Source organism: Gobio gobio (assembly GCF_949357685.1).
Source record: "Gobio gobio genome assembly, chromosome: 13".
Taxonomy (NCBI): domain Eukaryota; kingdom Metazoa; phylum Chordata; class Actinopteri; order Cypriniformes; family Gobionidae; genus Gobio; species Gobio gobio.
In genome coordinates this window covers 3,299,035-3,315,327 of record NC_137106.1, presented here as the reverse complement: position 1 = coordinate 3,315,327, position 16,293 = coordinate 3,299,035, and the positions used below count along the sequence as shown (strand labels likewise).

At 36.5% G+C, this 16,293-nt stretch overlaps 1 protein-coding gene across 1 annotated transcript in view; it reads right to left on the bottom strand.

Moving 5' to 3' along the window:
* The window catches only part of LOC307135910 (adhesion G-protein coupled receptor G1-like), a 37,883-nt gene that overhangs the window by 9,978 nt on the left and 11,612 nt on the right, over window positions 1–16,293 (bottom strand). Inside the window, exons 5-14 of the mRNA XM_079832632.1 lie at window positions 16,134–16,211; window positions 11,854–11,928; window positions 10,507–10,699; window positions 10,264–10,429; window positions 10,048–10,185; window positions 9,751–9,864; window positions 9,628–9,664; window positions 2,899–2,999; window positions 2,594–2,721; window positions 873–1,138 (exon numbers count right to left, since the gene is read on the bottom strand). Of these exons, the coding sequence (XP_079688758.1) occupies window positions 873–1,138; window positions 2,594–2,721; window positions 2,899–2,999; window positions 9,628–9,664; window positions 9,751–9,864; window positions 10,048–10,185; window positions 10,264–10,429; window positions 10,507–10,699; window positions 11,854–11,928; window positions 16,134–16,211 (1,296 nt within the window). The remainder of the gene's footprint in view (window positions 1–872; window positions 1,139–2,593; window positions 2,722–2,898; window positions 3,000–9,627; window positions 9,665–9,750; window positions 9,865–10,047; window positions 10,186–10,263; window positions 10,430–10,506; window positions 10,700–11,853; window positions 11,929–16,133; window positions 16,212–16,293) is intronic.

Genomic DNA, 16,293 nt, shown 5'->3' with positions numbered 1-16,293 from the left:
CACTCGATCCACAACGCTGAGATCAGCAAACTGCTCACCCACACAACGCCATACACGCTGTCTGCCCTCTGCCCTGTACAGTAAAAAAAAATGGGATTCATCCAAGAAGAGAACACCACCTCTCCAAAGTGCCAGATGCTGTCAAATACCAAGTCGGTAACGACGACAAACTGCAGTCAGGTCGAGACCCTGATGAGGACAACAAGCATTCAGATGAGCTTCCCTGAGACGGTTTCTGACAGTTTGTGCAGAAATTCTTTGGTTATGCAAACCTATTATTGCAGCAACTGTCCAGCTGGCTGGTCTCCTGGATGTGGAGGTCCTAGGCTGGTGTGGTTACATGTGGTCTGCGGTGGTCTGCGGTTGTGAGGCCGGTTGGATGTACTGCCAAATTCTCTGAAACGCCTTTGGAAACGGCTTATGGTAGAGAAATTAACATTCAATTCACGGGCAACAGCTCTCGTGGACATTCCTGCTGTCAGCATGAAAATGGCACGCTCCCTCAAAACTTGTGACATCTGTGGCATTGTGCTGTGATAAAACTGCACATTTTAGAGTGGCTTTTTATTGTGGCCAGCCCAAGGCACACCTGTGCAATAATCATGCTGTCTAATCAGCATCTTGATATGCCACACCTGTGAGGTGGATGGATTATCTTAATAAAGAAGTGCTTACTAACACAGATTTTTTTAAACAATATTTGAGAGAAGTAGGCCTTTTGTGTACATAGAAAAAGTCTTTGATCTTTGAGTTCAGCTCATGAAAAATGGGGGCAAAAGCAAAAGTAAAAACAAAGAGTTTACAGTCAGACTTGCTGGTTTTATTTCTTAAGGCAACACTATAACAGGTGTTTTTTTTTCCATATTACTCACTCCAGCCGCACACGGTGATCTTCCTCATGTAGTTTGTGATGGTGACATTCTGTCTGATGAGCCATAAGTAAATATGAAGAGCTTGAATGAAGAACCAGGTGAATGTAGCCAGCATGGAGTAATGCATGAGCAGCGCTATGAAGATGCACGCAGCCTTGTCTTCTGTGTTGGCCACGCTCTCGTTTGACAAAAAGGATAAATTCAGGAGAAACAAAGCCACAAACATGTTCATCAAGATCTTCGTGGCCTGATTTGACTTGGCTTTCCTGTTCAAATATAAAAACAACCTGTATTTGTAACATGCATTTATGAATTTAGCAGACACTTTTGATGCATTTAGCAGAATTTTGACCGCACAAACCAGATGTTAAAGGGTTAATTTAGCCAAAAATGAAAATTATGTCATTAATTACTCACCCTCATGTAGTTCCAAACCTGTAAGACCTTCGTTCATCTCCATAACACAAATCAATTATCAGGGCTCCAGACTGCGACTAAAACGGTCGCATTTGCGACCAAAAATATTAATTTGCGAGTGATTTTTTTTGGCTGTGTGGACGCCAACTAATCAGTAACAAATCTCGTTTTTAATTGATACTTACTAATTGATAATTATTCTCAATATATTTTACTCTTATTCAACTTTTCTGTTACTGCCTTAACTTCACAGGAATACGCAAAACGTATCACCGCCCTGCCCGACGGGCTATTTTAAATAGTGAATAAAATTCCTTTCTTGCTTTGCATTGTTGACTCTCTTAACTTGTTGTCTGAAGGAAAAATAAGATCACGGATGTTTTTGATCATGCTTATTTGTCCGCAGTGAAGTTTAGCGGATGTATGTGTGTGCGTGGATATTTTTTAGTGTATTTGTGATGAGTGAATCATAACATTGTAAAGAATTCCGGGTGGAATTAACTTAATAGAAATTATTCTGATACGAATTGTCCAACATAGTGATTGGAAATATCAACATGTTTAAAACTTTTTTCTTCAGGTTCTAATTTGCCAAATTTACCAAATTAACAAAAGGAAGGAAATAAAGTAAAGTAAAATGTGGGAACGTTTCAGTGAAGTAGTTTAACAAGACAAATCAAGTGTTGGGTAGCCTATGTGATGTGTAACAGCTGTGAAGCGCTCTATGTATTTGACAATAAATTAATAAAGCCTATAGTGGAGAAAACTGCAAAAATGTGTGTGTGTGTGTGTGTGGTGTTGTTAAAATGTTAAGAGGCGCATAGATTTAAGTTGTTTCAGTTCTACACAGGCAAAAAAGACAAAAAAATTTTTTTTACTTAACCTGTTGTCTTAATGAGAAAGAATGGAAGTAGCCAAAAATGAAATTCAGCACTGCCCATATAATTGCACATGAAAGATTAAAATGCGTTTATTTTTTATTATTTTATATAGCCAATGGCTCCTTAATTGATATTTTTGTCTGGAGCCCTGATTATTATTTTTGCTTGTTTTTGTGCACAAAAAGTATTCTCATCACTTCTTATAATTATTTAACAATGATTTTACTACCTTTCTTGCCCTTTAAAGTGTTCATTACACTGCTGTCTATGGAGAGGTCTGAGAACTCTCGGATTTCATAAAAAATATCTTCATTTGTGTTCCGAAGATGAAAGGTCTTCGAGTAATTAATGAAAGGGTGAGTAATTAATGACAGAATTTTCATTTTTGGGTGAACTATCCTTTTAAACTTTAAGATACTTTACCGTAAGAGGAAATGCATGAACAGAGCGATGGACAGAAAAAACATTGAGATGCCGCAGCCGATAGAAGTGATGATGCTCAATGATTCCACATACTGTGCTGTGATGTTTGGATTTACATCTGGAGGAAACTGAAAGATCAGAGAAAACACAACAGAAACAACTCTTTAAAGAATCAGATCTTTAAATGTTAAATGCATACTGTATATCTGTTAAGTTTCTTTAGTCATCTTGTACAAAAGACTAAAAGACTGAAATTGAATTCTCTTATCTGGGGTCTTTAAATGAAACTCTGAGAAGCTTCTCACCATCAGCACTGCAAAGAACGTCAGATGTGAACACGAGCACTTTATGGTTTTATTATCAATTATTTCTGTCTCACAGCCGGACGTCGTCCATTCAAGATTTCCTTCAAAGAAAAGAGAGCAGCTATTTAAATATATACAATAAATTGGGTTTGTTGATGGGTAGGGTTGGGAATTGTAACACATTTTCTGATTCTGATTCTTCCTAATGATTTTCCATTTCTTGAATCAAAAATGTTATGGAAAAATATTGCGCAATATTCAGTTTATTACAAATAATTTCAACAGAACCACAACATCAACATATGCAATACATAGTATTTTACAACTCCTATAATATTTCCATGAATTTCTACCTGGTGATGGGGATGTACAAGATATTGTGATTTATGATTTAATAAAAATGTATAACCAAAATAGTGAGAATGAAATGAATTCACAAACCTTAAATTGCATCTGTCAAATGTATTCACAAAACACTTTTTAAAACAAAATATTGGAGTCTTGTTTTTTTTATCAAACAAAGAGCTCCAACAGAAGTTTGCTGTATAAACATGGATAAATGTTTATGCTGATTGATTGGGCACTGATCATTATAAGCAAAAAAATAGATATTCTGTAGTTTGATTGGTGTCTCTATAAAGGCGATAATGAGAGCCGATCAGATGACACAAAACTTGCAAGACAATTTTTCTGTGTGCAGCTAAAATTGCCTCTCTACATGTTGGTCTGGCAGTTTTACAGGTGTCTAAAAAGAACAATACATTTGCAAAAGAGACATATTGCAACGACAGCAACTGTACAGCAATGACAACAAGAAACTAGGGATATGATGTTTTAGTGCATTTCTTTCCTTCACAGTGGTGCACTTTCTTTCCTCCCTAAAAGCCCAAACTTAACGTCCAAATCAGCTAGATCAGTTATTGCTGTAAAATACAGTCTACTGTTGCTAAACTTCAGGATGTGCCCGATAATAAAAAGAGTTATTAAAACTGGATTAACCTGTGAAAGTGATACTGTTCCTCAAGTGTCTTTCTTTGAGTGCGCTCCTAGACTGAATTGAATTGATTGATATTCGGCCAAGCAAACTTGTACTTTAAGCTTCGGGTTCTTGTCTGAACAGTTAAAAACACAGAAATATAAAAAAAAAAATACCTGGCTTGGTGACTATTCCCTTAAACACTGTTGGTTATGTCTTAAGTGAACATATACTGTTGGGAAATAAGATGCATCTGTAACAGTTTTGGATCCGTGCATCCGCTCTTAAAGTGACAGCAGCCTAATAAACCTGGTGTTGTCTGTGTCATTAATGTAAATCAAACAAAAGACAAAGAGAAAATCACTTACTAATCTTTAGTAGATTTTGTAAGATTAATCAAGTCAACTTTATTTATATAGCGCTTTTAACAATGCATTAATTAATCTATAGTTATTTTTATACAGTGAAAACTATGCAGTGGTTTTACATTTGATTACTTTCTGTTGATAAATACTGTCCTGTTTTATTATTATTATATTATTATTGTTCATTTCACAGGAATGCTATATTTGTTAAGCTCTAAGCTGTTCCTAATCGCCTCTTAGAGAGGGAACAGAATATTGAACCACCACAAAAGCGCACGGCACAGCAAACCTAATTAGACACTTATAGGAACACGCCGACTTTTTGGGACTTTATCTTATTCCTCGTATCCCCCAGAGTTAGATAAGTCCATACATACCATTCTCATCTCTGTGCGTGCCATAACTCTGTCTGACGCACCCACCGCTAGCCTAGCTAAGCACAAAGACTGGAGGTAAACGACTCCAGCTAGCCTACTGCTCAATAAGTGACAAAAAAGCCAACATTTTCCTATTTACATGGTGTGATGTGTATAGTTACATGTACTAAGAGCGACGGAAAATGAAAAGTTGCGATTTTCTAGACCGATATGGCTAGGAACTATACTCTCATTTAGGGCTGTAATCTCCCAGTCGATTAGTCGATTATTAGTCGATACGTTCTAGCTCGACCAAAATTCTGATTGGTCGATTTTTTGCCGCGTTCATTTAATTAGTTTTGCCGCGTTCATTTCACCAGTTTTGCCGCGCCGCGTTCATTTCATCAGGTGGAAAGCACTAATTGCTAATGGGGGTGTTTTCAGAGCAGCCCTGTTTCACAGGTAACAGTCTGTCTTCAGAACACCCCCATTGTTTCCACTTCTTTTGGATTAGCCCAACCCACTGGAGAAGAGAGACAGATTGAAGAAGGCTAGTTTTCTTGTTTATTATTTATTTAATTGTGAGAGCGTTTTTTCTGCTCTTGATTTGGCTTGTTTAATAAATATTATTTTTTTTATTAAAGTGGACGTGCCTTTTGTGTTTAAGAGTAAAAGCTTTAAGTTAATAGTCTATTCGTGTCTCAGCCGCGAAGCTGAGCTCAGCTCCATATGTTCGAGCTGCACAGAGCGGCTGAAATGATAGTGTCTGTCAGTTATTATAATACATATGACAAAAACAATTGTCTAAATTATGTTGCATATTCCTCAAAAGTTCTTGTGATGATATCTAGTATTTTCGGAAATCATAGGCTATGATATTGCGCAGGTGCACGCGATGCAACGCTGTCAGAGCCGACAGACTCGTGTCTCAGACTAATTTCAGTGCAAAATAATCAGCTCAAAAACTATTTAATATACTGCAAATAGCCTACTTGTTTTGTATGTTTATTTATAATTCATTTAGGCAGACAACAAGGCTACCAAGTACTGCGCACAGTGCGCAGCTAATTAATTTAAAGTTTTTTTTCCTAACCTCATTTTAGTCGATTTTTAGTCGAAAATTTCAGGAGTTCAGTCGACCAAGGTTTTCTTTGGTTTATTACAGCCCTACTCTCATTCCTGTGTAATAATCAAGGAACTTTGCTGTCATACCAGGGGTTGCAGCGGCGCAATGATATTACACAGTGCCTGAAAATAGGCTATCTTCCGTCAACATAACCAACGTGACAACCTGCTTACACAGAGAGCGTGCTGGGGACTATTTGCAGGCGCTGCGTAATATCATTGCTCCGCTGCACTCATGGGACGGCTCAACGTTCCTTGATCATTACGCATGATGAGAGTATAGTTCCCAGCCATAGTACACACTGTTCTTGAGCTCATCTGAAGGCCACAGAAGTTTGGAGGTCTGGAGCTCTTGACTCTGCAGAAAGTTGGCGACTTCTGTGACCCTCAGCATGCGCTGACCCCGCTCTGTGATTTCACTTCATGGCTGAGTTGCTGTTGTTCCCAATCGCTTCCACTTTATAATACCACTAACAGTTGAGCATGGAATATTAAGTAGTGAGGACATTTCACAGCATATACAAACCAAAATGTACTTTTTTTCCAATGCAAAATACAATTTTCATAATAAAAGAAATTAAACATTACAAAACTTACAGGATCTTCTCTCACTTAAACAACTCTCAAAATAAAAGTGCTCTGTGAAGAGGCCTAAAGTATTGGGCACCCTTCCAAATCACTGAGTTCAGGAGTTCAATCACTTCATGGCCACAGGTGTATAAATCAAGCACTAGGCCTGCAGACGCTTCTACAAACATTTTTAGATTAGATTAGATTAGATTAGATTAAACTTTATTGTCATTACACAAGTACAAGTACAAGGCAACGAAATGCAGTTTAGGTCTAACCAGAAGTGCAATAGCAGCAAGTGCAGGATATACAATGGTTGCGTAAGTGCAGGACATAAAAATGTTCTGAATATATATAAATATGTATAAGTAGAGAGATGGTTATTGCTATAAGCAGAACTGAATTTACAGATGAATATATACAGTGAATAAATATACAGATGGCTATTACTATAAACAGAATTTACAGGTGAATATGTACTAGAATATAATATACAGATGGCTATTACTATAAACAGAATTTACAGGTGAATATGTACTATGAATATAATATACAGATGGCTATTACTATAAACAGAATTTACAGGTGACTATGTACTATGAATAAATATACAGACGGTTATTACTTGAACAGAATTTTACAGTTAGAGGTATACAATAATATGTTAGGCTAATATGAGGAATATAGCAGTGGATTAAGTTAGTACAATAAATTATGGACAGAGCTATCCGAAAGAAAGTGTAAAAGTGCAGTGGAAAGTGGTTGCATATTACAGTTAGAAGTACGGTGCAAAATGCAAATGTAAACATTGTTACTGTAAATACAGTCGGCAGTGCAGATGAGCATAATCCAGTTACGGTGGCCACCGGCCATTTGTGAAAGAATGGGCCGCTCTCAGGAGCTCAGTGAACTCAAGCGTGGTGCCGTGATCGGTGGCCACCTGTATAATAAGTCCATTCGGGAATTATAGTTCTTAGAAAGAAAAGCGGAGTCTGCAAAAATCTGTATCGGCAGCAGCACTGGATTTTTTACAGTTCATCACTGAGAAGGTTTGATAACAGATTTAGTGGCACAAACAGCACAAGCGGCTCGTGACAGAACACAGACCGACTGAATAATATAAGCTGAAAATCTCAAATGGAGATTGTTGAAATGCAGCTTGTAGTGTTGTAAAAAATATCGAAATTTCGATATGTATCGATTCTGAAACGATACGATACTCATTTTCTACAGTATCGATATCAGCTGCGCTCTCCTCTCCGACCGAGAGCGAGTTGACACACACCTGCCTCCTCTCATTCAGTCCGGTTAACCCTCTGAACACGGCGAACGCGTGTTCTGCTGGATATTTCTTCATGACAGTATGTTAGTGTTCATGTGGCCGGTCTGAATTTCGCACGGGATTGCACATAATGTTAATTCTACTAATTTCCGCAGATCTGAAGCGCACACACACATTCCATAATAAAGCCGTCTCTGAAATACAAGGGCAAAAATGAGCTCCTTTTTCCAGCTTATTAATGGTCAAATACACTCAAAAGATGCCTCAATACCCATCTTGGTGATTATTAACGTAAACAGTCGTAACCAGTTCACAGAAGCAGTGTTTGGGATCCATGCATGTTGGTCTTAAAGGGACAGCAGTTATGTATTATTCAAACTACAAAAAGACAAACAATCACTTACTGCTCTTGACTGATTAACTTGTGTAACTTTAATGAATTAATCTGTATTTTTTTTTTTTTTTACAATGAAGATTATCCAATGTTATTTTAAATTTGAATACCTTGTTGTTGTTTTTTATATTCAGTTTCTTACCTGAATACTGTTAGACCTACCTGTAAAAATAAAGCAGTCTATTTCATTGGTATCTTTATTCAATTGTATTTATTTATGCTATTGTTTGTAATTTATTTGTTCTTATTTTATTACTGTTTACTCGTCTTTTTAAATTCAATTTGAAATCAAGCTTCCTTGTGCTGTATGTAAGCTATTGCAACACAATTAGTTAGCAAATATTTGTGAGATAATTGTAATGGTAATTGATCAACGTTTATATATGAGAAAAAGCTTTATCATATAAAGTGATATCTTCAGAATACATTTTTAATGCCTAGACTTTCAATAGATGGACAAAAAAATTAATTATATTAAAAATATCTATTTGACAGTATATGCAGCGTTTCCGTGTGATATCGAAAATGGTATCGAATATCAATACTTTTTTATGTATAGTATCGAAGTTAGAAATTCCAGTATCGTGACAACACTAGCAGCTTGTTTGGTGTTTTCCGATCATCTGCGCAACCCTGCACACGCAAGAGAAATCTTGCGTGCACATGGTTGCCAGATTGCAATGTTTAAGTAAAACATACAGTAAAATAAAGTAAAAGTGGAGTGCTGCAGGTCACGTGTAGAAATGCAAGTGGGAGAGATAAGAAAGGCTGCCCGGAGTTGGAGGATGCGCCAGCGACGTATAGCAGGCAGGGCAGATGCAGTGCGAATGGAGAGCGGGAGCCGTGCCTGAATTGGAAATACAGACAAATATAGTCCATTCTGTCACATTTTCCGGTGTTCTCCTCCGACCCCTGTCTGTCTCATGCTTTGATTTATGAAGGGCATATCGCGTTTAAATAGTGTCAAATCTCAGTATCGCGCGGATACTGTTCTGTGCGCTCATATCATGTGCGTGCGTCTTTGTTTTATGTGCACGAGATTTGACACTATTTAAACGCTATATGGGCAGCACATATCTGCTGCAAATGCGACCGTGTTCCCCTCTGTCAAACACACATTCATATAACATGTTGTATAAGTAGTTCACATGATCCTAAATGTAACATTTAAAAGTTAAGATATGCTTCTAGTTTTAATAATTTAAACATGCCTTTGAAGTTTGGGCAAAAACTTCTGGCAGTGTTGTGTTTTCGTGTATATATTTTTTTTTTCACAGCGCTGGATGTCATATGGTGATTGTGAAACACACGGAACACTTCATGGTGAAATTTGTTAATCAGGTCAGCTGAATTAAAGCCACAGTGCATCGTTCTGATCAAAATTGACACGATTAACATGAAAATGTTACGCCAATGTGTCGGACTCGGTAGACAGCCAGTTAGGAAACAACTTCTACATGATATAACAATTTTTTAATACTGTATCCTAAATTGTGGATGATTAAGCTATATATCATATGCTGAAGTAAATTTCTGGAGTGTTAATGATGAAAAAAAACAACAACCGTACAGAACCGAAAACCGTGATACGAACCGAACCGTGGGTTTTGTGACCTGTGCCACCCCTAGAAACCAATCAATGCAGCCATAACTGAATTTACCTTTGCCATCCCAAGAACTGCAGGACGGCTCACCGACCTGTAAGAACACATTTGATTATTATTTTGCTTTCACAGTGTCTCGTCATTATAACAAAATAATTTTTGCAACAAAATCTTCATTACCAGAACTTTATATGTAAAGAACATTTCTATATTGTCGAAAAGGTTGGAGATATTGGCGCCCATCGTTATTCCATAAACCTCATCATTCAAAACAGTGTAATTTTTTGTTTCATTCTAAACCAGAAAGCATACAAGAATAGAGAAAATCATTAATATAATAAATATAAATGTGTGAATAAGATAGATCAAGAAACATGTGTTAAAGGTTGGCTATAGTTCACTCCCAAAACATTTTTTTTTAAAGAATCAGCTCTTTTTTTTAAATAACAGTTTAACGTTGGAAAAAACAAACACAACCTTCTTTCTCATGTTTTTGAACCGTAAAATTCCAACAAATGCACTTCCATTGTTTCCTCGTGATTGATCAAATGCTTCACTGGAAATCATTACGGACCAGGGAAAGTCTGTGCTCAGGTCACTTTGACAGTCAAGAATCTGTGAAAAGAAGAATTATCATTGATAAATAAAGAGTCTTACTCAGATGGGCATGTGTTTATGTTTCTCATGCCTTACATATATCATGTTCTGCTCTATACAGTAGCATGCGTCTTCAGTGTCTTCTGTGTTCTCGACTTGTTTTTGGATAATACCTATAATATCCCCCATCACAATCGCTGAACTGTTTGTGTTGTTTTTTTTCATCTGCTCCACCAGAGACTTCAGTTTGTCCAAGGCAACACTGCAAAACAGGCTTAATCACTCTATATTTTGTAATAGAGTTTTAATTTTAAAAGTGACTGGTAACCGCACACTTACGATGCATTTGAGGGAACAATAAACCCATCCAGGTCTTTTAGACCAGCATCTGCAGTTAGATTGTAAGTTGTCTCGGGTGGTTTAATACTGGCAGTTTTGTTAACTTGAATATAAGCAGTAGATGTCTTATTGCAGGTCACACACTTCCATTCATGGTCATTTGAACGCAGGATGTATTTGCTTCCTACATTTTCTTCAGCACACAGAAATAAAAAGATGGGATGTATTATATATATATATATATATATATATATATATATATATATATATATATATATATATATATATATATATATATATATATATATATATATATATATATATATATATATATATATATATATATATATATATATACATATACAACTTAATGTCAAAGATTAAAGTGATTTAATATATTATGTTGCTTATTTATAAACATAAAAAATATTGTAATCTCTGCATTGTAGTGTTTTATAGATGCTTGTTCATCACAATTCACATTAATATTGACATAGTCCAGTCATTAATGAATAATGAGTCCTACAATAAAGATCACAACTAAGAATAAATAGATTTGTGTTCACCTGTCTATTTTATTTGGTTTATGATCTAGGAAATATTAGATAACTTGTGAGATTATCAGCCAAAAGCATTTTAAGTGTAGAGCTGGAGTGCATTGACTAATTTGCTGAATGAAAATTTAATAATATTCTTACATTTAACTTAACATGATGCACTATTATCTTGATTTTTGGGAGTATTTTATGTTAAATTAATATAATATAACTTAGTGGACTTAATATAATATAACTTAGTATAACTTGAAGTAGGGCTAGGTGGTAAGGAGACAGATATAATTTCCTCTAAAAAATATTTTTTGTTGGAGATTTTGCTATATTGTGTATCGTGGTATGCAAAAATATAGCACTATTGACACTTCAGAGAGATGAATGCTTGAATGTGACTATAATAATCATAATAAATTCATATTTAATTCATACAGTAAAAGCTATGCAATATTTTATTTTTACATTTGATTATTCAATTTCTGTACTAATTCTAACTACATGTTAAATAAACCTATTGTACCAGAAAAAATGTATTTAATTATTTTTTAAAAATATTGTATTTGCCCTATTGTGTGTAATGTTTCTTATTTTAATAACAGAAATTAGATCAAATTACACAATATAATTAACTATGTTGTGATATATATATATATATATATATATTATATATATAATCGTTATGAAATAAAATTTCTCATATTGTGAAATAAGAATTGGGTTTAAAGTAATATTGTGGCCTCCTGGAAGTTTACTGTGGCCTCTGTTGAGTAGTTTATAAATCTTAAGACAGACTTACTCCTGCATGTAGACTTCTGATATTTAGCGTTTGTACATCTCTCTCTAGGATCAACAATGGGGTTTTTTTGACAATCTGATGAGACAATGAGGACACATAATTCAACATAATTGTCAAATCATACAGTATATGAAGCCAAAGAAAAAACTGCAGTTTTACACTGAATGCATACTTATAATAGAACAGCATGAAAAACTAAACAGTGTAACAGTGTCAAAAGTGATCTAATTGTCATCCCTGAATATTAATGTCAATGTTATGAGTGTTAGACAAATGCCTAAATGATTTAATGTTATCTGCTCTGCTCCATCATTAAAAAAAAAAAAAAGCAGTGCAGTTGAATATGCAAAATCACTATGTGAACGAACCTCCTAACCAGATGTGCCTTGACGACGTAACCAGGGCCGTTACCAGCTATGAGGTCACCGAGGTCCGGACCTCGGTAATTTTTTTCATCTTCAAAAATAAAATTTCAAGCTCTCTAAATGACTAATAAGCCGTGTGAACCACCTCCTATAGGCTTATATGACTGTTTGCGATTCATGTCGCTGCGAGAAGAGTGAACGGGACTTGAGAGCTTTTGTAAGTGAGGGCTCGGGTGCCGCCTCCATGTTGCCAGATCCAGTTATTATAAGCGGTTTGGACTCGTTTTCTCACTTAAAGCAGTACTAGGTAGGTTTTGCTCTCGGGGTCCCCCTACAGTTGGGAAACAGTATTGTCCTCTACTACTGTCGTAAACTCTGTCATCCTACATCAGCGGATGCATCGCACATGCATTTATTGACATGACAACTATGATAGCCCTGAACACTGCAGGAGTTCACATGCAGGTGTTCTGCTTGCGTCGCGTGTGAAATGTCTTCATCCCAGGTACAGTGGCACATGTTTCAGCATGTCATATGAATATGATTTCATGGGTTTTATTTTTTTTTTCAAACGCCAAATGATCGCGATGCTCACGTTTACAAGCCAGCGTCATTATAGTAGCCTAGTCTATTGGTTCCCGTTTTACAGAATCTATATGATACTTCAATTCAATGTTTGAGTGGTAGGTAATAACCATATATCGTCAATATTATAATATCAAGCTACCATAGATGAATCTGCAAATTTGAAAAATCGATTTGCATTATAGCTTGAGGCAAGACAAATAAACAAATATCACAGACATGTTAGGTATCCTAAAATATGATTTTGTACGTCTTATGTATTTACTTGCAAGAATGTAGCCCCTCCTCCTTCAGCTCACGCCAACAAGCAAACGCTGGCCCAATGTTGATCCTCCTGCCTTTAATCCCATCACTTTCTCGTTTCCTCTTTTTGCTTTCCTCCGACAAAACCTTTGCTTTCTTATTTTTCTGTGCTGCTTCGGCCATGACTATAACATTCGGCAAACAAATGATAGTTGGGCTTGCACGTCCGAATTTAAGGAAGTGGGGGTGGTGGTGGAAGTGACGTATATGCCGTAAAGCAGTCGAATTTTGTAGTTCTTTTTGTTCTCGGATTACTACCCGAAACCCGAAGTTTAAAAGTACGATTAAAAACGATACAGACCCCGTCAGGCTATGGCAGACGTGTCATTCAACCTATTGTAAGTCGATGTATGTATCACCACAAGAGTCTTGAAAATATATTATAAAGGTTGAAAAGTTACCTAGTGCTGCTTTAACATCATGACACTTTATGAAGTTAATAAAGTGGTAAGTTGCATGTTATGGTTAGTGATATATTTATTGTATTCCCAAAACACAAGCTTTTTCAAACTTATTTCGGATATATATTGTTTTTTTGTTTTTGCTTGTCTTTCGTAGTAATATCTGGCAACACTGCGCCACCGGCATTAATAGACAAACTGTAATTGCTGACAGGAAGATACCACATTCAGTAAGACAAACACAATGATCATAATTATCATCTGTAAGGTATCAACACAATCAAAACCAGTAGCATAATACAGATCTGTATAACAAGTAGCCTAGTTATAGGGCTGGGCGATATATCGCATGACATTGTTAGGCGCATCTCGTCAGTAAAGCCGGTTCCTTGATTAGTAGTAAATCGCCATCACCTGCTTTCAGATAGAGCGGCATTTACTACACAAAGCCGTAGTTCACTGACAAGCTGAGCCATATCGCATTAATTATTGCAGGCGATACGTCCGTGATAATTAATGCGATATGGCTCAGCTTGTCAGTGAACTACGGCTCTGTGTAGTAAATGCCGCTCTATCTGAAAGCAGGTGATGGCGATTTACTACTAATCAAGGAACCGGCTTTACTGACGAGATGCGTTAAAGGACTTTAATTTGAGTTTAAATACTATTTTGTGTGACCTTTATAGCTGCACTGAAAGCAACAATTGATAATTCACCGTAGATCTTGAAAATAAGGCTAATTTTACGCTATAACAATGTACTAAAACGTTACTAAACGTGTACTGAAAAAGTTTTCCTTTGCGTTTTTTTCCCCATACAGACGAAAACACAGCCACAAAAGAAACACAAAAAAGGCAGGTGATTGGATAGATGTGACTTAGGACGGCTATATGTCTGAAAGAAAGTATGATAGTGGAGCACAAAAACGGAAAATATAAAGGTAAAAAAAAACAACGTAACTTACAGAAAAAAAAATCCCTAAAGTGACTGGATACTTCAAGGCTGCTGAATCTTCATCCAGTCGAGGACACAGCAGGAGGGCTGCCAGCTAGCATTGGCTTTTTAAGGCTGGTTCTATTTTTTCGCGTTATGGAGGGCGATCAGGTATTTATTTTCATTTCATTATTAATCTGTATTTACTTCACTCAAATAGCATGCTTAGCCAGCTACAGATAAACTGGTACCCAGGCAACAGACGTGACAAATCCTGAGTGGCAACGTCACTTCACAGTTCTAGCTAACCGTGTCGAGAACGGTTTGTAATGGTGCTGTGCCATACCAGGCTCAAGTGGAAACCGTTCCTTACCATTCTAAGAACCGTTCGGCCCGACGGTGGAAAAGCAGCTATTGTTCACCTGCTCGTGGGTCAGCCGCGCCCACACCCTCAGCAGAGATGGAGGTAATCCCCGGCGTTTTTTATTATGGCTTTGTTTTATACACAGTTTAGTGTAATGCACAGTGCTTTGTCTCTCAGTAATGTTGTTGTGATTTTGCCTCAGTAAAACAGGGTGTTCTGCACTGATGTAGATGCTGTTGGTTTATAAAGCTAAACTAGCTTGAAGTTGAACTGTGAATGCAGGGAATTCTGTTGCATTGCTGTTCATAGTTACATATTTCCTTTGTAATTGTTTTGTGGCTGTGGTGGCAGAGGATAATATCTTTCCATCATCTCTGTTACTACAACACTGTAGTATTGGCTGTCTCAATGTGTGTGTGTATATGCCAGTTCACCATATTTGCGTGTGGACCATGTATGGCACTAAATACATTTTTCCAGAAAAGCATAATGATTAAGGGGGGCCTTACACAAAGAGCAGCCTAGGGGCCCCTGACCACCTTAATCTAACTCTGACTACACGCCTATAGACTGAACCTAATACGCATCTGCATGATGTCACAGTTTTTACAAATATGTGTGTTTGTAGTTTACATGAAGATGATACTTGCTCTTTGAGAACCGTTTTCAAAAGTTTGCATTTTCAAGCCCCCAAAACGCTGTTGTCGTGTAACAGCCAAAACACATTTTCAGTTTTTAGTTGAAAATGGTGTCATGTAAACGCCCCGTAAATTAAAGGAAACAAGAATGTACAAATTGTGAACAAAGTGTATTCTATGACAAAAATAGTTTGTCACTCAGTGTGTATTATTATGTAAAAATTGTGTAATATATTATGTATGAATTTTTATTATGTACTTTGATTGTGAGTACAGTGCACTTGCAGAGAGACTCCGCCCACATGCTCTTCTGATTGGCCGGTATTTTTTTATTAATTTTGTCACGTCTCGTAGTCGCGTCTGGTGTGGACAGACAAATTGCTTGTTGCTGGAATCTTAACACATCACCTCTCGTTAGGGCACAATGTATTGGATACAATCTTTTTGAATTCATTCCCAATCATATATTGCATTGTGTTCAAAAGTTATGCAAATTTATTGGTAAGCAATAATTTTTTTGGTCCCCATACACATCCTTTCTGTAAGTTGTTTGTGTTCATCTTGTCAGTTTGCTCTGACATCACTGCATACTATTTAAGGTGCACATTCACAACTCTCTTGTTAAAGAAGTTTTGCTATAATTGATCATGTAAACTGAAATTTAAAAACACTATTAAAGTGGAAATCTTACTTTGATTTTGGTCATTTTTGCATGTGGGTTTATTGAATTGCTTCATGTCGCAAGTCACACTTTGATGTGATGGCTGTCCTGCGGAAGGGAAGAGATTCAATTATTACAACACTTGCTAAATGTAACTAAACTCATTTAAAATAATCTGTTCTTGTACCAT